Raw genomic sequence first — 23,578 nt, 5'->3', positions numbered from 1 at the left:
ACGGACAAATGCGCAACAGAATTACAGCACAATGTCACAGAAATCTGTAATAAAAGAAGGTAGGCTTTACAATTCCACAGTTTCTAATCCTAACGTGTAAATCACTATGTAAAAGATTGTATGCTAAATGACCAAACGCAAATGTAAATAAACCAAATACACAGGTACATTTCCTACAGTGCAGGGCAACTGTTCTCAATCAGCTCAGAAACATAATCTCCCTGCACAGTATTGAACCAGCAGAAGCAGCTAGCTGCGGGGTGAGGACTCATTGCTCACAACAGCACAGAACGGAACGGAATGGATGGGAGAGGAGCGCGAGACGGCAGTCACTCCCTCGCGCACGATCCCATCGGCACGAGCTCCCACCGTGCATCCAGCCGCGCGATCTGCGCCTCTGGAGAAGTTACCCAGTCCCCCTGCGTCCGAGTACGTGCAAATGCAACACGCCTGTGCCCACGCAAACAATAATGAAAATAAGGGTTCGCTAAGGTGGACAGACTTACTTATTCTGCGTCTTCCCTCCGTACCGAGCTTCCCAGCCACGGGGCGTGTGGCTGTATGACGGCCGCTCCTTTCGTATGGCTGCCGAAGACGAGGAGGGAGAGCGCTTTCCCCTGCCCCACCCCGCCCTTTCCTAACCAAATTAGGTCTGAAAACGCTCGTTGTTTCCACTTCTTTCTCTCTCCTTTATCCCTCCCTGCCCTGTCTCCCTCCCCCGCTCCAGCCACCTCCCTACGGCCGAATGACTGAGTTTAAGAGCAGAAACTCTGTCTTTCTTTACATACGTATATACGGCTTTCAAAAAGTACACGGCCAGTTTGGCTCTAATTAATTTGGCTCGGATTAAATTTGTTTATTGCGCACGTAGGTCACTGTACACTACATACATTAATAAAAAGAGCCCGTTTTCATAAATTTAATAACTATTAAGGCGCATATCATGCTGTATATTATAAATAACTGATTATAATGCTAGACTGTGTTTTTCTACTCAACTTCTTTTAATTCTCGACAAGATGTGGCGCCTTCTTTGTATTTGTAAACGTTGCTAGGCTACAGTGAGGCAGTATCCCGGGAAACCAGATGTTTGTTTACTGCGCAAAAGTGGCTAAAGCGACTCGTGACTCATAGCGAGTTTCCGGTCTCGGGTCAGAACGGGGGAAATCGCGAAAAATATTTAAGGTATGAGATCACGGTGGTTCCCCAGGTTAGAAAGGGCGTGCGATAACGGACAGATGCCCCAACACACACAAACTGTTTCAAAGAATGCAGATGCTTCTTATATGAATACATTTATAAACAGCATCATTTCACTCTTATCTGTTCTTTTCTTTAACTTTTCGACACCGACAGCACGGCAACACCGACACCCTCCTCAGTAAAACCATGCCATAATCATGAGTGTAAAACTTCACTCTTATCCAGAGCAACTTAAAAAGAGTTCAAAATCGCATCTACTGAAAGTTATAGGAACGACCACGTCTGAACACGTGTCAGCCCAAAACTAGCACCGTCAAAAATGCATAAATCCTACAATAAATTAGCAAGTGCGCGTACCCATACCTAAAAAATCCAAAACCAAATGAAAAGTAGCCTACATACTGAGATGTGTGTGTCTGAGTGTCTCTTATTCTCCTTGATTTTCCGAACTACGTTTCATTTTATTCCTTCGGTCAAAGAAAACTGCAGAAAAACATTTATTCAAATAGGCTTCATATTTACACCGCAGATTCAGAGACAAGAAACATGCAAATTTGTGCAAAACGCATATATCTCAAGAATGTAAAATGTAGTGTGGGTATTCTTGTGTGTGTATTGTAGAGTGAGCATTTTAGGGGATATATGAGTGTGTGTTTTGGGGTGCATACTATAGTGTGTGGCAAAGTGTGTATTGTAGGGTGTCTTTGTGAAGTGTGCATGGCAGTGTATGTTGTAAGGTGAGTATTATCGGGTGTTACAGTGTGCTGTACGGTGTGTGTTGCAGTGTGCTGTACGGTGTGTGTTACAGTGTGCTGTAGGCTGTGTGTTGCAGTGTGCTGTACGGTGTGTGTTACAGTGTGCTGTAGGCTGTGTCTTACAGTGCGCTGTAGGCTGTGTCAGATTGACAGATCTGTCAATGATTGATTGATTTTGATCTGATCTGTAATACATGTGGATCAGCTGACATGGTGAACACAGTGACTGGAATCTGATCTCTATTATGTGAGAATCAGCTTTCTCTGCTCTGGGCTCTGTGTGGCAGAACAGCAGGATTACTGTCCATTTCTAGCACAAATACAAGGCCCACTGATTCTGACAGCATCTCAGTTCCCCAATCTCTGACCCTTCCCCCTCCCGACACAGTGATAAAAGCTCTGTGGTGAAGCCTGATTTCGCTCTCAGCACTCAGTGCTAAAGCCCAGAGAGTGCTGGCCTTTATGTGGTAAACACTGCTGGTACAAGCTTGCAGCCAAATCTTGTTGGAAATTCATGGCACACATGAACGTTTATGACAGCAGTTGTTGTGGCAGTAATTCCCACCGTGGTGCTGTGTCACAGGCCCAAGCCTGCAGAGCGTCTGCTCTGTGAGAGAACAGGGCTGCATGTGGCTGACGTGCACAGGGTGTGAAAAACTCACGGAAAAACAGAAAAAAACTACACAAAGAAAAAATATGATGGTGCTTACCCTTATGTACTGTCCTTACGTACTGTCATTTCACAGGTAACAGAAACACACAGGGAAAAACACATCACAATCATATCTTTCAGTCATTTTTCATGGACCATACTTTGTCCTGTAAATTTTGAAATATAATGTCACCACTGAGATGTTGACATGGTCATGTTACACATCTATGTGTTTTTCAGTTGCGCAATACAGGAAAGTCTACACAAATGAAATGTGGTAATAACTCAAATTTCAAATCATCCTCACAGTGTTTCGTTTCCTGGTTGAAGCCTGTGTGTTTATTCTGAGTGAAGCATCTCATAACTGCAAACATGACTGATCTTGTTTAATTGCACAGAGGAAAGAAGGAAACGGTAACGCTAACCCAGCAGCAGCTGCTGATGTGAGCACAGTGAGTTCACACCTGTTTCCTGAAAGCGCCACTCACACCGTCCCAACAAACTGCGCTAAAATCGCCGGGGCTGGTGACTGCGGACCCCTCTCCATAAGCTAAAGCTTTTCTGTTTCATTGTAACACCACACAGGAAGTCAGGCATGCAGCCAGCACCATAACCGCAGCTGCTCTGCTGTACATCACAGCAGGGACCCACCATGGACACTGAATTCTTTTACAGTATGATTGGGCCATAAGAGAGTTATGTGCCACATGTGGTCACACACTGTCTACCCACCCAGGACATATTTTAATTTTTACATATTTGTAAAACAGAAAATGTGCATAAATAGGGGATTGCTGCCTTGTTACGACTTTAATTTAAAATACAGCTCTTACGCCATCTCACCACCCTCTGTCCCTCTCCGTCCACCTCTTCGCTTCTCAATGAGAGCCAAATGCGACACCTAAACCGACCAGCAGAGGGAGCCATTGCCTTGCAGTCTGAGCGCAGAAGCAGGCGAGCTGCGCGGCCGCGTTCCCTGAGTTATCCCTGAGGTCCGCCTGAGTTCTCAGATTCACAGGAATTTCATTCATTCAGGAATAACCAACGCCTGCAGCTGAAACTCCGTCTGTGTAACGGACAAAAAGGACAAAAGGTTCCAAATCCAGTGAAAAAAACAGAATGTGATATTGCCCACATAAAACACCCGAGAAAATGACTGCAACAAAAACAAGGTGGATATTGATACTTTTTTCTTTTTTGTTTGTTTTACCGACAAAGTATTCAAATAAAATCAAATAGTATACATTTTCACTTCAGTAAGAAATCCGATTGAAAGTTTGTGTATCTTGTGTATAGACTCCATATGTGTGCTGGAGCGTTTTAAATGTGTGTGGAGACTTTGGGAAAAGTCAGACCCCAGTGGAGGCATTTTCACTGTGCGGACAAGGAAAGCGGCGCATCTCTCATCAGAAGTTGAACAAATTGCCTACACTTCCCACAATGCACTTCTGCAGCCGCATGTTAAAAACACCTCAAACGTAAATATAACGCGCCGGCTGTCAGGGGGTAAAGTCAAAATGGCGTCAGCATCGTCGGAACCTGCGGAAAACCCAGACACTGAGCTGGATGAGTTGTTGGACAGTAGGTTTGAAGTTACTCCCGGTGTTTGGTGGTTTTCAGTGGGAATGTGGTTGGGTTTGTGGTTCGGCAGGCAGCGATCCGCCGGATCACACGGCTGATATTGCGACACGCTGCAGGTCCGGGTCACACAGGAATGCGGCTCAGCGCGTCAGCTGAGCAGGTCGGAAGGGGGGCTCTCTGCCCCCGGTGGTGGTTTCGCTGGGTATTAATCGGTCTGCGTTTCATACAGTGCTTTAGGAGCTGGTCTGAACGTTGTGCTAGACTTACAAGAGTATTTTGGGAGTGTCAGTGAGCGGCGGTTCCCTGCCACTTTCTGCAGGATACAGGAAGAGTTCTGGCAGAACATATCTGGCTAAATCGCATCATTTGTATCAGATCCCGACTAAAGAGCGAACCAAATACAAGCAAAGTAACCCTCAGCACCTGCACTTTAAAGTTTGTCATGGCGCGCTGAACGAATAAATGCAAGCAATCATATTGTTGCAGGATATACAGGAGCATGGTACTGTAAATAATTAATTTGCATTCCTACTGCGATCTTTTGCCTATGAGGAAGTCAGCTAAACCTGATTGATGCACTAATTGTAAGTCGCTTTGGTTTAAAAGCGTCTGCGAAATTCCAAATTGTAAATCGTCATGGGTAATTTTGTCAGACACTTTGAAGTGTAGCCCTCTGGTCCTCTCAGCGCTTTCTGTGTTCCCCGCGTATCCAGGCGCACTGGATGATTTTGAGAAGACGAACAATGCGCCCCCGGCCGCCAGCTGCGCAGCCCCGTCCGCTTCAGGCAGCGGGAAGCCGGAGAAGGTGAGACGCTGATCTGTCTGTCAGACACTCAGTCAGCACCTCGCTGCTTCCTTTTGCTCTTCTGTCTTTCTTGATAAGACCCTGTTGGTTCCAGTAAGTCCAAGCCTGTAAGTTGGTTGTGGTGACCCATAAAATGCGGATGTTGATGTGATGCTCTGTCTTGGCAGCCGCCCTTGCTAGAGGACAGTCAGTTCTTCGAGTCTCTGTTTGAGGGAGAGATGTGCAGCCAGGCGAGGGAGGAGTGGGAGAGAGCGATGGCCGAACTCGCCCAAGAGGAGCCCGAGCTCCTGCAGCACTTCCACCGGCTGTCCGAGGCAGCAGCGAGAGTGGGTGAGAGAGGGGAGGGGGGGGGGGGGGGGGGGGTGAGAGAGGGGGGGGGGGGGGGGGGGGTGAGAGAGGGGGGGGGGGGGGGGGGGGGGGGGGGGGGGGGGGGGGAGGTGGGGTGGGGGGGGGGGGGGGGGGGGGGGGGGGGTGGGTGAGAGAGGGGGGTGGGGAGGGGGAGGGGGGGGGGTGTCTGTGTGTCGCTATATGTTAACTACTGTTAGTATTTATCTTGTATTTTCTCCTGCACAGGAACTGATGTAGCTTCTCAGCAGGAGTTCACTTCCTGTCTGAAGGACACTCTCAGCGGATTGGCTAAAAATGCCGATAACCTGCAGGTATGCCAAACCCCTGCACTGTGCAAGAGATGATAATTTCTTTACATAGTTAATGTAGTTTGCAGATAGAAGCAGAGCCTGGCTTGTTCAGGATTGATAGTGTGATCAATAGAATGAAATAATCCCATTACTGTTTTACTTAAATAGCATAACATTGGTTTCAAAACAGTTTATTTTTTACCTGTGTGTACATGGAGAAATCTGTATATATAGACTAAATATATATAGAAAAAATTATATTTAAAAGTATTGCTCTTAAGACTCGATGTTGCACTGTTCAGATTGCTATGGGCATTTTCGCCCCCTTGTGGTAGAGTGTCAGTACTGCCATTCCCTGCTGTGGGAGACTAGTGGGTAGCCCTGCCCCCTCCCTGGAGACAGTAACCATAACAACAGTAATGACTTACCCTCCGGTGGCACCATATCAAAGCCAGGCTGCTTCCTCATCATGTGAGAGTTCTGGCCTGTGCTGTCACAGTGAGGGCTGAGGCTGCTGCCCCCTGCCTGTGGAAGGCTGTATTGCACTGGGCAGACCGTACTCCTCCATCTCCGCCCTCCACCAACCCTCTCTGTGCCTCCTGTATCAGAGTGCGGGATTGGCTGGTGAGGACCTCGCCAACACCCTGGAAGGGCTGGGATTGGATGAGAATGGAGAAGGAGGCGGGGACGAGGGGAACATCCTGCCCATCATGCAGTCTATCATGCAGAACCTTCTGTCCAAGGAGGTGCTGTACCCGTCACTCAAGGAGATCACGGACAAGGTGAGCGTGTGTCTGTGCGTGTCTGTGTACATGTGTTTGTATGTGTGTGTAATATGGCTGCTGTCAGTTATTACCATGTTGGTCTCACTGATTCACTGGCTAGATGCCTGTTAATGCCCCCCCCGCTTTGTTCCGTCAAGATAGGCTGACTGTCTGTCACTCATTCCTACTGCAGTACCCTGAGTGGTTGAGCTCCAATCGTCAGTCCCTCCCCCCTGACCAGTACCGTCGCTATGAGCAACAGCATAAGATCATGGGAGAGATCTGTAGCCACTTCGAGAGAGAGGGAGAGAGGGAAGGAGACGGAGGAGAGAACGGTTTTGAGAACATCCTGGAACTCATGCAGCAGGTGAGTGAGTGAAGGGTTTTATTGGAAATGAAGGTGGTACGCAGTATAAACCTGTAGGTGGCCTTCTGTCCAGTTTTGGGGTTTCATGGATTATTTTACCTGTGACCGACTGGCTGGTGATTGGTTTGGCTTGGTGGTTGATTGGTTTGGCTTTCTGGCTGGTAATTTACTGGTTTGTTATTTCTCCTTTCAGCTGCAGGATTTGGGACAACCCCCCAGAGAGCTGGCTGGAGAGGCGGTGAGTGTCTGCCCCACCCCCCCACCTCCCGCCCCCCCGGGACAGCCAGCTTCCTGTCTAACTCGCCCTTTTCTTTCCTCAGCCCCCCGGCATGAACTTTGACCTGGATTCCCTGAATCTCCCCGGAGCCTCCGGCACAGGAGCGGCTGAGCAGTGTGTGATCATGTGACTCCCGAAGCAGCCAGTCAGATGGAAGCAAATTTTGGGGAAAGGGGTACTAGGGAGGGGAGAGAGGGAAGCGCCGCTGATCTTTACCGATTGCACCGCCTGCACCACACCGGGTCCCTGTGGGGTGTCTCAGCCCTCTGCCCGGTCTCTTTAAATTCACAGCAGAATCAATGAAGCCCTGCCTCAAAGCGACAGCGGCTGTCAGCCTGCAGGGACAGCATCTCTCCTCTGATTTTCACACTGGGTTTCCACTCTATATGCAATTACCAGATTTCAGATAATTTACAAAAAGGCAGAAATATGACCCAAGTGACTGTTTGAAATGAGGTGACAGTTGGTGAGAGATTGATCAGTTCTGACAGACGCGTTTCAGAGGGAATCCCTCACTGCCTCCGGCTGCCACTGCAGCCTCTTCACTCAGTCGTCTGCATCTCTGCGCATCTCTGCGCATCTCTCTGCATCTCTCTGCATTTCTGTGCATTTCTCTGCATTTCTGTGCATTTCTCTGTATCTCTCTGCATCTCGGCGCATCTCTGCACATCTCTGTGCATCTCTCTGCATTTCTGTGCATTTCTCTGTATCTCTCTGCATCTCATCTCTCTGCATCTCTGCGCAGTGCTAACACTGTGGGCCACACTACATTTCTCAACAGCTAAAGCGTGTGCTGTCGTGTCTGACTCTCCCCGGCTGTGTGGATTTTAATTGATGTGGAAAGAGTAGTGCTCCCAGGATCCTTTTCTGCTGTGGTAGAGTGGGAGTGGAGTGTGAAGCAGCAGCCTTGTGGGAAAACCTCTGAGTGTGTTTTCCTCTTACCCACAATGCCCAGGGGCTCCACTGTGTTTAAGAGCGCCCCCCCCCCCCCCCCCCGGACACAGTACAGATTTTATTTTCTCTTGACTTTTACAGAAACCACATCAGCTGATATCTTGACAGCCCTGGAAGACTGAGGGTGGGTGGGGGTGGAGAGGTCATGACCCTGCCTGGTAATGGTGCAGTCTGTCCCTTTTATTATTAGCTCATAAACAATACAGGGCTGCTGATCTCATTATATCTGTGTTGTGCCGGTGTACAGTGCTGCCTCCTGGTGGCGGATGAAGAGAAGTGCAAGTCAGAAACTACACAGGAGCAGTGTGTGGATGTGGGGTGGCATGTGTGTGTGTGTGTGTGTGAGAGAGACTGTCCCGGTGTTGGTGTGGTGCTGCAGTGGCAGTATCTGTAGAAGGGGAGGTGTGGGGGATCTGTCAGCGGGTTGTGTTCAGCGGTCATCTTTTATTTTAAAAGAAACTTCTTAATGACTAATGCACTGACCCTTCCTACAGCTCTGATCCTAAAAATACTGTGTAAATGTTAAATGTATGGAATATAATCAATAAAACAGGTTTACCCCAAAGTCTGCTCGATCTGTTTGTACGTTGTACAGAGTGGCGGGGGGGCTTTCGCCGCAGAGATACGGTATGCTAGTTGCGCTGGTAAATGGCATCCATTGAAGACAAATTCATTTCAGAAACCAAGTACGTTTTTTATGCATCAGAAGGACAGCGTACTTACCCACCTGACGAGGCAACGTGGTTAATTTTTTTTTCCAGGAAGCCTGGATAATGACGCATTTTCACTCCTCATTCAGCGCTACGGTCGGGTGTTTTGCCAGGGCAGCGCCCCTCCAACCCTCTGGAAACCACCTCACACCACCATCCCAATGAGGAAGAATACACACCAACGAGCATAATTTTCTTCATCATCATTACCATCGACAGGACATACCAATTAAACAACAGCGCTGGCAATCTCAGTCTAACACATCAGACATGCTTAACGTTGGAATGGAAGAGTGATACGATGCTGGTTTTCTTCGTGTCGCATATTATGATGGCCATTTGATGTGATTTAAAGTTAGTACTAAACGACCTGCCATATTGCTGAATAATTACACCCTCTCTGAGTACAGACATACAGGGGCGGAAGGCAATTTTCCAGGTTTGCACATAAGAGCTGATAGGAAGTCCTGTGTTATTTTACTCGCTAAAATGAAACCAATCCCAATATTAAATGGGTTCATTGAGTGGATGCAACACAATGCACTCATAACAAAAGCAGAAACAACTGTACTCCTGCGTTTGTACTCAAGTATGGGTGCATTTACCAAGGTGTTTGGTATGGACAGACAAAATGTACGAGGAAAACATGGTCATCAAAGAACACCAATATTGAAGCACTTCGTACTCACTTCCTACTTAAAACGACAAGTTCCGATTATGTGCCGCCGCGTAACCGAATGAGTGCAAAAAAGGAGTTCCGGTGATGGAACGTCCATAGGCACTGTAGCTCGCATCTCGGTACCGTAGAGAATCTTTTAAAGGTTCCAGCGTGGAGAGACTTCCGGGACAGTTTGTATTTTAAAACTTTGTTGTTCTCCGAGGAAGCGCTTGCGCGACGGGCTGGGTGACGTGTCAGGGTACAGCCAGCGCAGATACATCCGCCTTCCCCTGCGGAGTCCATCGAGAAGAAAAAGGATTTCATTTAAAGTCTGAGCGAAACGACAGAGTAATTGCTCATGGTTTAGGAGTTTTATTTGATAATATCGAGTTGTTAATAGTATTGAGTCGGAGAATAAACAGACATTGACTTTCGGTGGCGCTCCCTTTTCGAAAGACGATGTTGACCAAATTTGAGACGAAGTCGGCCCGAGTGAAAGGTGGGATCGTTGTTTAATTCGCCGGATCGGTGCATTCGCATCATGCTGTGGACGCTGTCTGCGTACATTTTGTCTTGCGATAAAGTTTTTAAAAGATGCAAAGTTAATTTATTTCTGTGTTTTGCTAGCAAGACTAGGTATCGTCGACCTAGCATTAGCTGGAATCTGGCTAGCTTTGTACGCCGAGTAAGGTTGGTTATCAACCAGCTTGGTGCAGTAGTGTTGTAATGTGCCAGTGATGTTGGCTGGCTGATCCGTAGCTGAGAATATTAGCAAACATCCGTGTATTTTCTAGAACATTTTTCTTTTTCATATGTTTCCGAGGCAGCTAATCAGATTTGCAGTCAAAAAGATTTTACTGCGCTTCAGCGCGCACAAGATATCTTTTGGGATGAAGACCTTCCAGTCCAGGTTACACTGTCCGTGTTTTCCAAAGATAAGTTTTTTGTTTTTTTTTTATACGAGCTTCTGTCTTTACTTCAGGGCTGAGTTTCCATCCCAAGCGCCCCTGGATCCTGGCGAGTCTGCACAACGGAGTGATCCAGCTCTGGGACTACCGCATGTGCACTCTCATCGATAAGTTTGACGAGCACGACGGTAACGCTCGCTCACACACCAAAACCAGAAACATATGACGTGATGTTAATGTGAATTCATATTAATGTTATGTCATGTTGCTGTAGCGTCTTGCTGAAGATGTCATGTCGCGCAGGTCCGGTCAGAGGGATAGATTTCCACAAGCAGCAGCCCCTTTTCGTGTCCGGTGGAGATGATTACAAAATCAAGGTGAGCGACGCGGCTGCTCGGCGCACAGAAGGGCCGGGATCGGAGTGGCTTCCGCTATATTTTGGAAGTAAACGGATTACTGGCGATTACTAATGTTAGATAATGATGCTTCTTAACTTTAGGGTGGTTAGTGTGTTTTTCCATATCATAAATCAAACGCTAGGTTTAGGGTTAGGGTTGGGGTTAGGGGCAGGTTTGCACAGAGGCTGTTATTGGCACTACTGATTTACATTGAGAAACTGGGGATTTAAAAAGCTGAATGTATCCAGAAAACCTTAATACTGTAATGTTACCTGCTAAGTGTGCTAGATGGCTGGTTAACTATGTTCATCATCCAGACTTTCAGGAAGATAGTAAGATACTGAAGGTTTGACTGAGGCTTTGGTTGTTTAAAGTGGGCAATTTTGTCCAGCACAGTAGCTGTTCCCTTTGTAAGATTGGGATTTGTGCGTTCCTAACTCTCTGTCTCCCCCTCCTGGCAGGTGTGGAACTACAAGCTGCGGCGCTGTCTGTTCACCCTGCTGGGTCACCTGGACTACATCCGCACCACCTTCTTCCACCATGTGAGCCCCGCCCCTTCCCCTGTCACTCACAAAGCCCTGCCCTCTAAACGCCTGAGCTGCCAATCGCGGGTGCGTAGCGCCCCCTGTGGCTGACGCGGTTCCTCTCTCCGCCTCTCGCAGGAGTACCCCTGGATCCTGAGCGCCTCCGATGACCAGACCATCCGCATCTGGAACTGGCAGTCCAGGACCTGTGTGTGGTAGGTGTCAGAACCAGGTTTTTAGAGTTTCATAGAATGGGGTTAGGGTTAGGGTTATAGTTTGGGAGAGTGGGGTTAGGGTTAGAGTTTGGGAGAGTGGGGTTAGGGTTAGGGTTTGGGAGAGTGGGGTTAGGGTTAGGGTTATAGTTTGGGAGAGTGGGGTTAGGGTTATAGTTTGGGAGAGTGGGGTTAGGGTTAGGGTTAGAGTTTGGGAGAGTGGGGTTAGGGTTAGGGTTATAGTTTGGGAGAGTGGGGTTAGGGTTATAGTTTGGGAGAGTGTGGTTAGGGTTAGGGTTAGAGTTTGGGAGAGTGGGGTTAGGGTTAGAGTTATAGTTTGGGAGAGTGGGGTTAGGGTTAGGGTTTGGGAGAGTGGGGTTAGGGTTAGAGTTTGGGAGAGTGGGGTTAGGGTTAGAGTTTGGGAGAGTGGGGTTAGGGTTACGGTTAGAGTTTGGGGGGTTAGGGTTAGGGTTAGGGAGAGTGGGGTTAGGGTTAGAGTTTGGGAGAGTGGGGTTAGGGTTAGGGTTTGGGAGAGTGGGGTTAGGGTTAGAGTTTGGGAGAGTGGGGTTAGGGTTACGGTTAGAGTTTGGGGGGTTAGGGTTAGGGTTAGGGAGAGTGGGGTTAGGGTTAGAGTTTGGGAGAGTGGGGTTAGAGTTAGGGTTAGGGTTTCGGGGAGTTGGGTCCCCCTGTTCTGACAGCACTGTGCTGACACTCTTGATCTCTGCAGCTCTTCATCTGAACCTCATTTTGCTTTGGATTTTAGTGGGATTGTCCTCTCGCTGTGAGGCTGTAACGGTTCTCTCTCCCTCTCCCTCTCTCTCTCTCTCTCTGGCAGTGTGCTGACAGGCCATAATCACTATGTGATGTGTGCTCAGTTCCACCCGTCGGAGGACCTGGTGGTGTCGGCCAGCCTGGACCAGACCGTGCGGGTGTGGGATATCTCTGGTGAGGGCGTGTGGGAGGGGAGGGGGGTGGGGCGGGGAGAGGGAGGAGAGAGGGGCGGCTGTAGGGCTGTGCGTTTGGACTCTTCAGCACCCCCTCTCTCCTGTACAGACAGGTTCTAAATGGCGGGCACATCTCTGTCTGCTGCTCCTGAGAACCACACGCGCTCACAATCGCACTCACACACACCAACACACTCACACACTCTCACATGCTCTCTCATACACACACACACACCAACACACTCACACACTCTCACATGCTCTCTCATACACACACACACACACGCTTTCACATGCTCTCTCATACACACACACACACTCTCTCACACTCTTATACACACACACACACACACACACGCACACACATAAAAATAAGTTCACAAGTACACACAGAGTAGGGTGAGAATATAGAGCAAGAGGGAGACGAGGGAGGGAGGGAGAGCGAGAGAGAGACACAGACGGACAGACACAGTCAGACACAGGTGAAAGAGATGCACAAGCAGAGCAGTGTGTTTCCTGAGACGAGCAGCAGAAAGATGTTGTTTTGAGTGTCTGCATGTTCTAACTGTCCCCTCCTGCCTGGCTGTGAACCTGCAACCTCCATTTTCTCCACCTCTAACCTGCCTGTGGCAAAGCACACCAACCCGCACAGCGAGCGGAAGCATGAGGCTACAGACAGCTCTGCTCTCCCCCCTCCACACACACGTGCACACACATACACACACACACACACACACACACACACACATGCAGGGCCTTTTGGGTAATCCTCTCCTGACGTTGGGGGCTGCTGTTTGGCTTGCATGCGGGAACGCCAGATGTCTAACAGCAGATAACAGCATGGAAACTGGAGGGACAGACACCGCAGCTGAGAGAGGGAGGGAGAGGGAGGGAGAGAGGGAGACACATTCCCACTGTCTCCCACCACTCTGTGATCACCTGAACACCGTTATCAATAACCCTCTCACTAACCGATCAATATCCAGGCCTTTTTCACTGATCAGTAATTAATATTCTCGTCAGTCGTTAACTGGTCAGCACCTAATCAGCTTTACCTGTCGCTCTTTCACTGATGGATAGCCCACCAGGTTTCCTAACTCTGGTACATTTGTAAGTTGCATGTCAGTATGTGCATAACTGATTGAACAGTAATCAGTAGCTCTGTCACACCGCTGACACACTTGCCTTGCTGATCAGTAATCTCACAGAAGAGCCTGACAAATAACTGCAGTTCAGAGGCTAACATCTAACATCTAACCCTGGCATGGTGTCCCGAGTACTCACCCCGACACCCAACCCCCATCAGATCTGATCTCTACACCCCCCCCGCTCCATCCCCTGTGAGTCCGGCAGACAAAGCCATCCCACCTCCCCTGTCCCGCGCTCCTCCAGAAACATCCACATTTGCACACAGGTTCCTAGTGGAGTTCCTTTCCCGTGTCATTCCCTCTCCTTGGAGTGTTTGTGTGCTTGCGGGAGATTCTTTGGGGTATGTGTGTGTGTGTGTGTTCTGTGCGAGTTCCTGCCCTGGGTCTGTATTATCATCATGTGTGTTGTTACTGACCTCTGATCATCATACCCCACAGCTGCAGTGTGGGGGAGAGAGGGCAGAGAGAGTGGTGGTGTGTGGATTCAGGGTAGGAGCACAAAGTTAACACTGTGTGTGTGTGTGTATCGGGTGTGTGTGCGCGGGTCTCTGCGTTATGTCTCTGGAGTGGGGAGGGGGGGGTGGGGCTTGTGTGTAACGTGTATTTGGTTCCCCCGCGGCGGCGCGTGGTGACTCTTGGTTCCAGGTCTGCGGAAGAAGAACCTGTCGCCAGGCTCCTTGGAAACGGAGGTGCGCGGGATCTCTGGGGTGGACCTGTTCGGCGCGTCGGACGCCGTGGTCAAACATGTGCTGGAGGTGAGAGAGGGGGGAGGAGACGGACGGTGAGGGGCGGGGGGGGGGGCTGGCACAGTGACTCTGACACTCTGCTGCTCTCAGGGTCACGATCGCGGGGTGAACTGGGCCGCCTTCCATCCCAGCATGCCCCTCATTGTCTCTGGAGCCGACGATCGACAGGTCAAGATCTGGAGGATGAACGGTGAGCTCGGGCGCACTCCACGGTCCGTCTGTCTCTCTCTCTCTCTCTCTCTCTCTCTCTCTCTCTCTCTCTCTCACTGTCTCTCTCTGTCTCTCTCTGTCTCTCTCTCTCTCTCTCTCTCTCTCTCTCTCTCTCCATCTCTGACTGTCTCTCTGTCTCTGTCTCTCTGTCTCTGTCTCTCTCTCTCTCTCTCTCTGTCTCTCTGTCTCTCTCTCTCTCTCTCTCTCTCTCTCTCTCTCTCTCTCTCTCTCTCTCTCTCTCTGACTGTCTCTCTGTCTCTGTCTGTGTGCAGAGTCGAAGGCGTGGGAGCTGGACACCTGTAGGGGGCACTATAACAACGTGTCGTGTGCGGTGTTCCACCCAAGGCAGGAGCTCATCCTGTCCAACTCTGAGGACAAGAGCATCCGCGTGTGGGACATGTCCAAGAGGACGGGGGTGCAGACCTTCCGCAGGGACCACGACCGCTTCTGGGTGCTGGGGGCGCACCCCAACCTCAACCTGTTCGCTGCAGGTGACCTCACAGAGACCGCGCACGCACACACACACACACACACACACAAACACACACACACAGACACACACACACACTCTCACACACACACACACAGTATTTCTCTCTCTCTCTCTCTCTCTCTCGCTCGCTCGCTCGCTCGCTCGCTCACTCACTCACACGCTCACGCACACAGTATTTCTCTCTCTCTCTCGCTCGCTCACTCACTCACTCACTCACTCACTCGCTCACGCACACGCACACAGTATTTCTCTCTCTCTCTCACTCACTCGCTCACTCACTCACTCACTCACTCGCTCACTCACTCACTCACACGCTCACTCACTCACTCACTCACTCGCTCACGCACACAGTATTTCTCTCTCTCTCTCTCTCTCTCTCTCTCACACGCACAGCGTCCCTCTCTGTCCCCCTCAGGTCACGACAGCGGGATGCTGGTGTTTAAGCTGGAGCGGGAGCGTCCGGCCTACGCTGTGTACGGGAACATGCTTTACTACGTCAAAGAGCGCTTCCTGCGTCAGCTGGACTTCCACAGCAGCAAGGACACAGCCGTCATGCAGCTGCGCAGGTGTGTGCGAGTGTGTGTGCGAGTGTGTGTGCGAGTGTGTGTGCGAGTGTGTGTGCGAGTGTGTGTGCGAGTGTGTGTGCGAGTGTGTGTGCGTGTGTGTGTGCGTGTGTGTGTGTGTGTGTGTGTGTGTGCGAGTGTGTGTGTGGATGGGGTGTGTTTTAGAGAGCGTTATTGGGGTGTGTGACGGTTACGCACTGGTGGTGTGGAGTGTCTCATGTTGTTCTCTTCTCTCCAGTGGCTCTAAGTTCCCCGTGTTCAGCATGTCCTACAACCCAGCCGAGAATGCAGTTCTGCTCTGTACAGTGAGTGTGTCCCTCTCACAGAGACTCACACTCACACTCACACACATACTCACACACTCACACACATACACACACTCGCACACACCCACATACAGACATACATACACGCTCGCACTCACACGCACACGCTCACACAAACCCACATACAGACATACACGTACACACACACTCGCATACATACACACTCACATACACACACTCACTTACATACACACCCAAATATACACAGTCATACACACACTCATACACATACAGACACAGATGTACAGATATATATACTCACATACAGATACAGTCATGCAGGTACACACAGTCATACATACACACACATACTCGTATACAGACAGATAGATACACACAGATACACACACAGGTTTGCCCGGTTCCTCAGTGGGAGGGTGGTAACATCTTGTCTCCTGTAGAGAGCAACTAACCTGGAGAACAGCACCTACGACCTGTACTCCATCCCCCGAGACAGCGACTCCCAGAACCCAGACGGTAAGTATTGGCCTTTCTCTGCGCTTTCTCCCCCAACGTAGGCACACGCGCACACACTCACTCACTTCTCTGTGTGTGTCTCTGCAGCGCCCGAGGGAAAGCGCTCCTCTGGTCTGACTGCAGTTTGGGTCGCCAGGAACCGGTTCGCTGTGCTGGACCGCATGCACTCTGTGAGTCTGTCTGTCTGTCTGTAGTGAGGGTGGTGGTTATGATGAGGGTGATTGTGTGGTTACAGTGATGTTTTTAATGCTGGTTGTGGCGTCAGTGTTGATGATGGTGATGCTTCTCTGTAGCTGCTGATTAAGAACCTGAAGAATGAGATTGTGAAGAAGGTGGCGGTGCCGAGCTGTGAGGAGATCTTCTACGCGGGGACAGGCTCGCTGCTGCTCAGAGACGCAGACGGGGTCACGCTCTTCGATGTGCAGCAGAAACGCTCTCTCGCCACCGTCAAAATCGCCAAGGTCAAGTACGTGGTGTGGTCTGCCGACACCAGCCACGTCGCTCTGCTGGCCAAGCACGGTACGCACACGGCCACCTGTGTGTGTGTGTGTGTGCGCGTGTGTGTGTGCGCGCGCCGGCTATCACACTACCTGTTCATATCCATAACAAAACCCCCTCTCTCTGCAGCCATCATGATCTGCAACAGGAAGCTGGAGAGTTTGTGTAACATCCACGAGAACATCCGTGTGAAGAGCGGAGCCTGGGACGAGAGCGGCGTCTTCATCTACACCACCTCCAACCACATCAAATACGCCCTCACCTCAGGGTAAATTCATCTGCACCACCTCCAACCACATCAAATACTCCCTCACCTCTGGGTAAATTCATCTGCACCACCTCCAACCACATCAAATACTCCCTCACCTCTGGGTAAATTCATCTGCACCACCTCCAACCACATCAAATACGCCCTCACCTCTGGGTAAATTCATCTGCACCACCTCCAACCACATCAAATACGCCCTCACCTCTGGGTAAATTCATCTGCACCACCTCCAACCACATCAAATACGCCCTCACCTCTGGGTAAATTCATCTGCACCACCTCCAACCACATCAAATACGCCCTCACCTCCGGGTAAATTCATCTGCACCCCCTCCAACCACATCAAATACGCCCTCACCTCCGGGTAAATTCATCTACCCCACTTCTGGCCGCCCCCCTCCTGCAGGGATCATGGTATAATCCGGACCCTGGACCTGCCCATCTACGTGACGCGGGTTCGAGGGAACAGTGTGTACTGCCTGGACCGGGAGTGTCGGCCGCGAGTGCTCACCATCGACCCCACAGAGTACCGCTTCAAGCTGGCCCTCGTCAACCGCAAGTATGAGGAGGTGAGTGCTTACCTGAGCTCACCTGGGCGAACCAGGCGTGGCGCTGGGCTGTGGCCCTGACCTCTGACCTCTGACCTCTCCTCCTCAGGTGCTGCACATGGTGCGAAACGCCAAGCTGGTGGGCCAGTCCATCATCGCCTACCTGCAGAAGAAGGGCTATCCAGAGGTCGCGCTGCACTTCGTCAAAGACGAGAAGACCCGCTTCAGTTTGGCACTCGAATGCGGCAACATCGAGGTTTGTGTGTGTGTGTGAGACAGCGTGTGTGTGAGACAGCGTGTGTGTGAGACAGCGTGTGTGTGAGACAGCGTGTGTGTGTGACAGCGTGTGTGTGTGACAGCGTGTGTGTGTGACAGCGTGTGTGTGTGACAGCGTGTGTGACAAGCGTGTGTGACAAGCGTGTGTGACAAGCGTGTGTGACAAGCGTGTGTGACAAGCGTGTGTGACTGCGTGTGTGACTGCGTGTGAGACAGCGTGTGTATGTGTGTGACAGCGTGTGTGACAGCGTGTGTGACAGCGTGTGTGACAGCGTGTGTGACAGCGTGTGTGACAGCGTGTGTGACTGTGTGTGTGACAGCGTGTGTGTGTGTGACAGCGTGTGTGTGTGTGTGTATGTGTGACAGTGTGTGTGTGTGTGTGTGTGTGTGTGTGTGACAGCGTGTGTGTGTATGTGTGTGTGTGAGAGAGAGCATGCACATGTGCGTGTGTATTAGTTGGAGTTTGTTTGTGGGTATAAGCCGTGTTGTGTCCGCTCCTCCTGGCCTGCAGGTGGCGCTGGAGGCAGCCAAGGCGCTGGATGAGCGAGGCTGCTGGGAGCGTCTGGGGGAGGCTGCACTGCTGCAGGGTCACCACCAGGTGGTGGAGATGTGCTACCAGAGAACCAAGAACTTCGACAAGCTCACCTTCCTCTACCTGATCACCGGCAACCTGGCCAAGCTCCGCAAGATGATGAAAATCGGTGAGGGCTGATGAGAGAGAGTGTGTGTGTGTGCGCGTGTGTGTGTGTGCGCGTGCGTGTGTGTGTGCGCGTGCGTGTGTGTGTGCGCGTGCGTGTGTGCACACAGTAACACTGGTGTGTGTGTGTTTGTTCCAGCGGAGATCAGGAAGGACATGAGTGGACACTATCAGGGCGCTCTATATCTGGGGGACGTGAGTGAGAGAGTTCGCATTCTGAAGAACTGCGGCCAGAGTGAGTACTGCATCCCTCCTTCCTTCCCTCTCTCCTCCTCTCCTTCTTCCCCTCTCCTTCCCTCTCTCCTCCTCTCTATCCTTCCCTCCTCCTCTCCTTCCCTCTCTCCCTCTCCTCCTCATCTCCATTCATCTGTCCCTCTCTGCTCTCAGACACATCCTCACCCTGTAGTCTGGTGTGTGTATTTCCTGAAGCTGCTCCTTTTCTCATTGTGTGTGTCTGTGTGTCTGTGTGTGTGTGTGTGTGTGTCTGTGTGTGTGTGTCTGTGTGTCTGTGTGTGTGTGTCTGTGTGTGTATGTGTCTGTGTGTGTATGTGTGTCTGTGTGTGTATGTGTGTCTGTGTGTGTCTGTGTGTGTCTCTGTGTGTGTGTGTGTGTGTGTGTGTGTGTGTGTGTGTCTGTGTGTGTGTGTGTGTGTGTGTGTGTGTGTGTGTGTGTCTGTGTGTGTGTATACAGAGTCACTGGCATATCTGACAGCTGCCACTCATGGGATGGATGAGGAGGCGGAGGCCCTGAAGGAGACTTTCGACCCGGAGAAGGAGACGGTGAGCTGCACTCCTGCACAGCCAAGTTACGCACACACACGTACACACACCCCTGTCCGTCATTCTGACCTTGACTCATCTGCATAACCCCGCCCCCAGGTGCCAGAAATCGACCCTGACGCTCAGCTGCTGCAGCCGCCGCCCCCCATCAACCCCCTGGACACCAACTGGCCCCTCCTCACCGTCTCCAAGGGCTTCTTCGAGGGCGCCATAGCAGCCAAGGGTGCGTGACCCCTGACCCCCGACCCCTGACCTCCCTCAACACCTCAATCCACAGCACTGACATGAGCATTAAGTAGCTGCTGTGGTTGTGGTGAGGCCTGTATCTCACGGCAGATCAAGAGTGTGTATTAATAACGACAGCTGTGTGTGTGTGTTAATAACGAGAGCAGTGTGTGTGTGCACGTGTGCGCGCATTAATGAGAGCGCTGTGTGTGTGTTGCAGGGAAGGCCGGGCAGATGGCCGCGGATTTGGACATGGACGCTCCTGGCGGGGAGGGCTGGGGGGAGGATGCAGAGCTGCAGCTCGACGAAGGTGAGTCTGCCTGCCTGTCTGTCCGTCCGTCTGTCCCTCCGAGCGAGTCCGCCCTGCTGACGCAGCTGCCGTTCCTCTCTCTCAGACGGCTTCATGGACGCGCAGGAAGGAGTGGGCGAGGAGGGGGGGGCGGGGAAGGAAGAGGGCGGCGGCTGGGAGGTGGAGGAGGACCTGGACCTGCCCCCGGAGCTGGTCAGATTCCCTCTTAATTTCACAAACACCCAGTTCTGCTGTGTGACTGAAATGTGTCAGTCTGAGACTGTCGGCTCTTCTCACCAATAGGAGCTGCCCGCGGGTGCAGGGGGCGGGGCTGAGGATGGCTTCTTTGTTCCGCCCACCAAGGGCATCAGCCCCACGCAGACGTGGTGCAACAACTCCCAGCTGCCCGTCGACCACATCCTGGCAGGGTCCTTCGAAACAGCCATGCGGGTAAAGAACTGCAACCGCACACGCACTCTCACACGCACACACGCTCTCACACTCTCACACACACTCACTCTCATTCACTCTCACACACACACACACACACACACACACTCACGCACTCTCACACGCACACACGCTCTCACACTCTCACACACACTCACTCTCATTCACTCTCACACACACACTCTCTCTCTCACACACACACACACACACACACACACACACACTCACGCACTCTCACACGCACACACGCTCTCACACTCTCACACACACTCACTCTCATTCACTCTCACACACACTCTCTCTCTCTCACACACACACACACACACACACACACACACACACACACACACACACACACTCGGGTGTGGACGGGGCAGGCTGACAGGTGTGTGTTGTCCACAGCTGCTGCATGACCAGGTGGGCGTGGTGCAGTTTGGGCCCTACAAGCCACTGTTCCTGCAGACCTTCTCCAGGGGGCGCACCTGCTACCTGGGGCTGCCATCCCTGCCCTGCCTGCGGGGCCACCCCCAGAGGAACTGGAAGGAGGGCGGGGCTAAGCAGGGCGTGCCAGCGGTGGGGCTCCGCCTCTCTGACCTCATCGCCCGGCTTCAGCAGTGCTACCAGCTGACCACGGCGGGCCGCTTCGAGGAGGCCGTGGAGCGCTTCCGCGCCATCCTGCTCTCCGTCCCGCTGCTCGTGGTCGACAACAAGCAGGAGATCGCAGAGGTGGGTGGAGCCCCGTCTTGGGCCCCGTTTCCTGGGAGGATGGAGTCATAGTGTCTCGGGTGGATGATGTCACCGTGTCTTGGGTTGATGATGTCACTGTCTTTGGCAGGCACAGCAGCTGATCACCATCTGCAGGGAGTATATCGTGGGTCTCACCATGGAGACGGAGAGGAAGAAACTGCCCAAAGACACCCTGGAGCAGCAGAAGAGGCTGTGTGAGGTACAGACAGCAGCCGTGTGTCCTGCACCCCTGCATATCAAAGCAGAATCCAGACAGCAGAACATGCCCTTTTACAATAGCAGAACTACCCAAATATGAGCTAAGTTCTCCCCCTCTCTCTGTCTCTCCCTCCCTCTCCCTCTCCCTCCCTCCCTTTCCCCATCTCTCTCTCTCCCTCTCACCCTCTCTCTCTCTCTCCCCTTCTCTCGCTCTCCCTCTCTCCCTTTCCCTCTCTCCCCCTCTCTCCCCCTCTCTCCCCCTCTCTCCCTCTCTCCCTCTCTCTCCCTTTCCCTCTCTCCCTCTCTCTCCCTTTCCCTCTCTCCCCCTCTCTCTCTTTCTCTCTCTTTCTCTCTCTCTCCCCCTCTCTCCCCCTCTCTCTCTTTCTCTCTCTCTCTCTCTCTCTCTCTCTCTCTCTCTCTCTCTCTCTCTCTCTCTCTCTCTCTCTCTCTCTCTCTCAGATGGCAGCGTATTTCACTCACTGCAGTCTGCAGCCGGTTCACATGGTGCTGGTGCTGCGAACAGCTCTCAATCTCTTCTTCAAACTGCGCAACTTCAAGACCGCAGCCGGCTTCGCCCGCCGCCTGTTGGAGCTGGGGCCCAAACCCGAGGTGGCACAGCAGGTAAACACCTGTGTCTGTGTCTGTCTCTGTGCGCCTGTCTGTGTGTATATGCGAGTGTGTGTGTATCAGGTTAGACAAATACTAAATTTACAGCAGCTTTGTTTTTAATGGCAAATGTTGCATCCTCTCTTTTTAACCCTCTCTCAGACGAGAAAGATTCTGGCCGCGTGTGAGAAGACTCTGACAGATGCCCACCAGCTGAACTACGACCCCCACAATCCCTTTGACCTGTGCGCCGCCTCCTTCACTCCCCTGTACCGCGGCAGGCCGGTGGAGAAGTGTCCGCTGTCCGGGGCCTGTTACTGCCCCACCTACAAGGGCCAGGTGTGCCGGGTCACACAGGTGAGAGAGAGGACTACACCTGGCTGTTGCACCTGCTGCGTGGGGATGCGGCTGTATTCTGAAGCTCTCTGTGTTTCCTAGGTGACAGAGATCGGGAAGGACGTGATCGGACTGCGCGTTAGCCCTTTGCAGTTCCGTTAGTGACAGACAGGGGGCGCCAGCTGATGAAGAAGAAGAAAAAAGAAAATATATCATATTACTGAAAAGTAAACCTCTTTCCCCTCTTGGTGTCTGGTTGCTTTGTGTTTCATCCTTCCCACAATGCCTTTCTTCGCTCCTGTTACTGCACATCAGTGCAGACTGTAGGAAGGAACACACTCTGTGCTAACTGCTAATCCATGTACCTGCAGAATATTCCAGCTGTATCAGTCTGTGTAAGAGCTGAGAAACCTCAATAAATCCCTTTACTCACCGTCTGCGGAGTGATGTCACTGAACCGAAGGTCATACTGCACTGAATAAACGTGAAATGAGTCACATGCACACTTCGCATGTGATGCACCATTACAAGCGTCTTTCTTGTGGGTGGTATTAGTTCTATTATACTTAGTGAATTTTGTTTTAATTCCCTGCCCCTGTGCCCCATGAGGAACTATTTACTTAATTCATTGTTAAATAAATCACAATAAATCATCTGTTCATAGTGTAATTTGCCATTTAATTAAATTTATTTAGACTAGAAAGACTTAAGAGACAAAACATAAGAGAGCTTTATTGTCATTGTTCAGGAGATTAGTTACTCTCCGGTGTCAGTGCTGTGACAACGTACAGTAAGAATTAACAAGAATAAATACAAAAAAATATAAGATGTGTGATGTATAGAATATGAAGAGTAGCATGGTACATAAATAAATAGTAATAGTAAAGTGTCTGCAGTGACAGGAAAAGTACTCCTAGCTGTTACGTGTGAAATGGAGATTTACAGTATGTTGTTATTGCACATGCCCGTGTTATTGTATAACATTGTACTGTATTAATATCTCAGTGACTGCACTGACATTATTGCACATGTCCATCATTGCTGTCCCGTCTATGGGAAGTGGATTGGGGGGGGGTATGTTGAGCTGCATTACAGCTGTGGGGAAAAAGCTGTTCCTCAGTCTGGTTGTGCGAGCTGAAATATTTCTGAATCTCTGCCAGATGGGAGGAGACTGAACAGGTGGTTGCTGGGGTGAGTCAGGTCCCTGATAATGTGTGTCCGCCGCAGACAGCGTGAGCTGTAGTTGGTCCCAATGTCTGGGACTTGTGTCCCTATGATGTTCTTTGCAGTCCTAATTATTCTTTGTAGTGTTTTCTGGTCATTTCTGTTGCAGCTGGCACACCGTATG

The 23,578-nt window shown here is 51.0% G+C and overlaps 3 protein-coding genes across 3 annotated transcripts in view; 2 read left to right on the top strand and 1 right to left on the bottom strand.

The window, feature by feature from the left end:
• Positions 1–626, bottom strand: part of si:dkeyp-66d1.7 (myeloid-associated differentiation marker homolog) — a 7,320-nt gene extending 6,694 nt beyond the window's left edge. The window contains exon 1 of the mRNA XM_036518948.1: positions 507–626. The gene's annotated coding sequence lies outside the window, so the exon portion shown is untranslated. The remainder of the gene's footprint in view (positions 1–506) is intronic.
• Positions 627–4,105: 3,479 nt separating this feature from the next.
• pex19 (peroxisomal biogenesis factor 19) lies at positions 4,106–7,663 on the top strand. The gene is made up of 8 exons (XM_036518949.1): positions 4,106–4,191; positions 4,905–4,996; positions 5,164–5,326; positions 5,570–5,655; positions 6,243–6,416; positions 6,592–6,765; positions 6,959–7,003; positions 7,086–7,663. Exons 1-8 carry the CDS (start codon positions 4,128–4,130, stop codon positions 7,170–7,172), a joined length of 885 nt encoding a protein of 294 aa, XP_036374842.1. The 5' UTR covers positions 4,106–4,127; the 3' UTR covers positions 7,173–7,663.
• A 2,053-nt stretch (positions 7,664–9,716) lies between these two features.
• On the top strand, positions 9,717–22,663 carry copa (COPI coat complex subunit alpha). The gene is made up of 29 exons (XM_036518847.1): positions 9,717–9,863; positions 10,347–10,460; positions 10,576–10,649; positions 11,132–11,212; positions 11,333–11,409; positions 12,242–12,351; positions 14,144–14,253; positions 14,335–14,434; positions 14,727–14,945; positions 15,363–15,513; positions 15,749–15,815; positions 16,238–16,313; positions 16,401–16,483; positions 16,607–16,832; positions 16,941–17,079; positions 17,486–17,648; positions 17,737–17,883; positions 18,415–18,604; positions 18,740–18,835; positions 19,291–19,379; positions 19,479–19,602; positions 19,825–19,914; positions 20,000–20,106; positions 20,197–20,343; positions 20,746–21,069; positions 21,179–21,289; positions 21,748–21,909; positions 22,057–22,251; positions 22,333–22,663. The coding sequence occupies exons 1-29, from the start codon at positions 9,824–9,826 to the stop codon at positions 22,390–22,392; spliced, it is 3,672 nt and encodes a 1,223-aa protein (XP_036374740.1). The 5' UTR covers positions 9,717–9,823; the 3' UTR covers positions 22,393–22,663.
• The last annotated feature ends 915 nt before the right edge of the window (positions 22,664–23,578 follow it).

Source organism: Megalops cyprinoides, chromosome 24, assembly GCF_013368585.1.
Source record: "Megalops cyprinoides isolate fMegCyp1 chromosome 24, fMegCyp1.pri, whole genome shotgun sequence".
NCBI lineage: Eukaryota > Metazoa > Chordata > Actinopteri > Elopiformes > Megalopidae > Megalops > Megalops cyprinoides.
The sequence above is the reverse complement of the archived record's forward strand: the minus strand, read 5'-3'. Positions and strand labels throughout refer to the sequence as shown.

Excerpts from the sequence above, each read along its gene's own strand:
- pex19 (XM_036518949.1), top strand. The coding sequence starts at position 4,128 with ATGGCGTCAGCATCGTCGGAACCTGCGGAAAACCCAGACACTGAGCTG. Across the intron at positions 6,417-6,591 it reads TCAAGGAGATCACGGACAAG|TACCCTGAGTGGTTGAGCTC; the intron begins GTGAGCGTGTGT and ends TTCCTACTGCAG. Across the intron at positions 7,004-7,085 it reads GAGAGCTGGCTGGAGAGGCG|CCCCCCGGCATGAACTTTGA; the intron begins GTGAGTGTCTGC and ends TTCTTTCCTCAG.
- copa (XM_036518847.1), top strand. The coding sequence starts at position 9,824 with ATGTTGACCAAATTTGAGACGAAGTCGGCCCGAGTGAAAG. Across the intron at positions 9,864-10,346 it reads GAAGTCGGCCCGAGTGAAAG|GGCTGAGTTTCCATCCCAAG; the intron begins GTGGGATCGTTG and ends TCTTTACTTCAG. Across the intron at positions 22,252-22,332 it reads AGGTGTGCCGGGTCACACAG|GTGACAGAGATCGGGAAGGA; the intron begins GTGAGAGAGAGG and ends TGTGTTTCCTAG.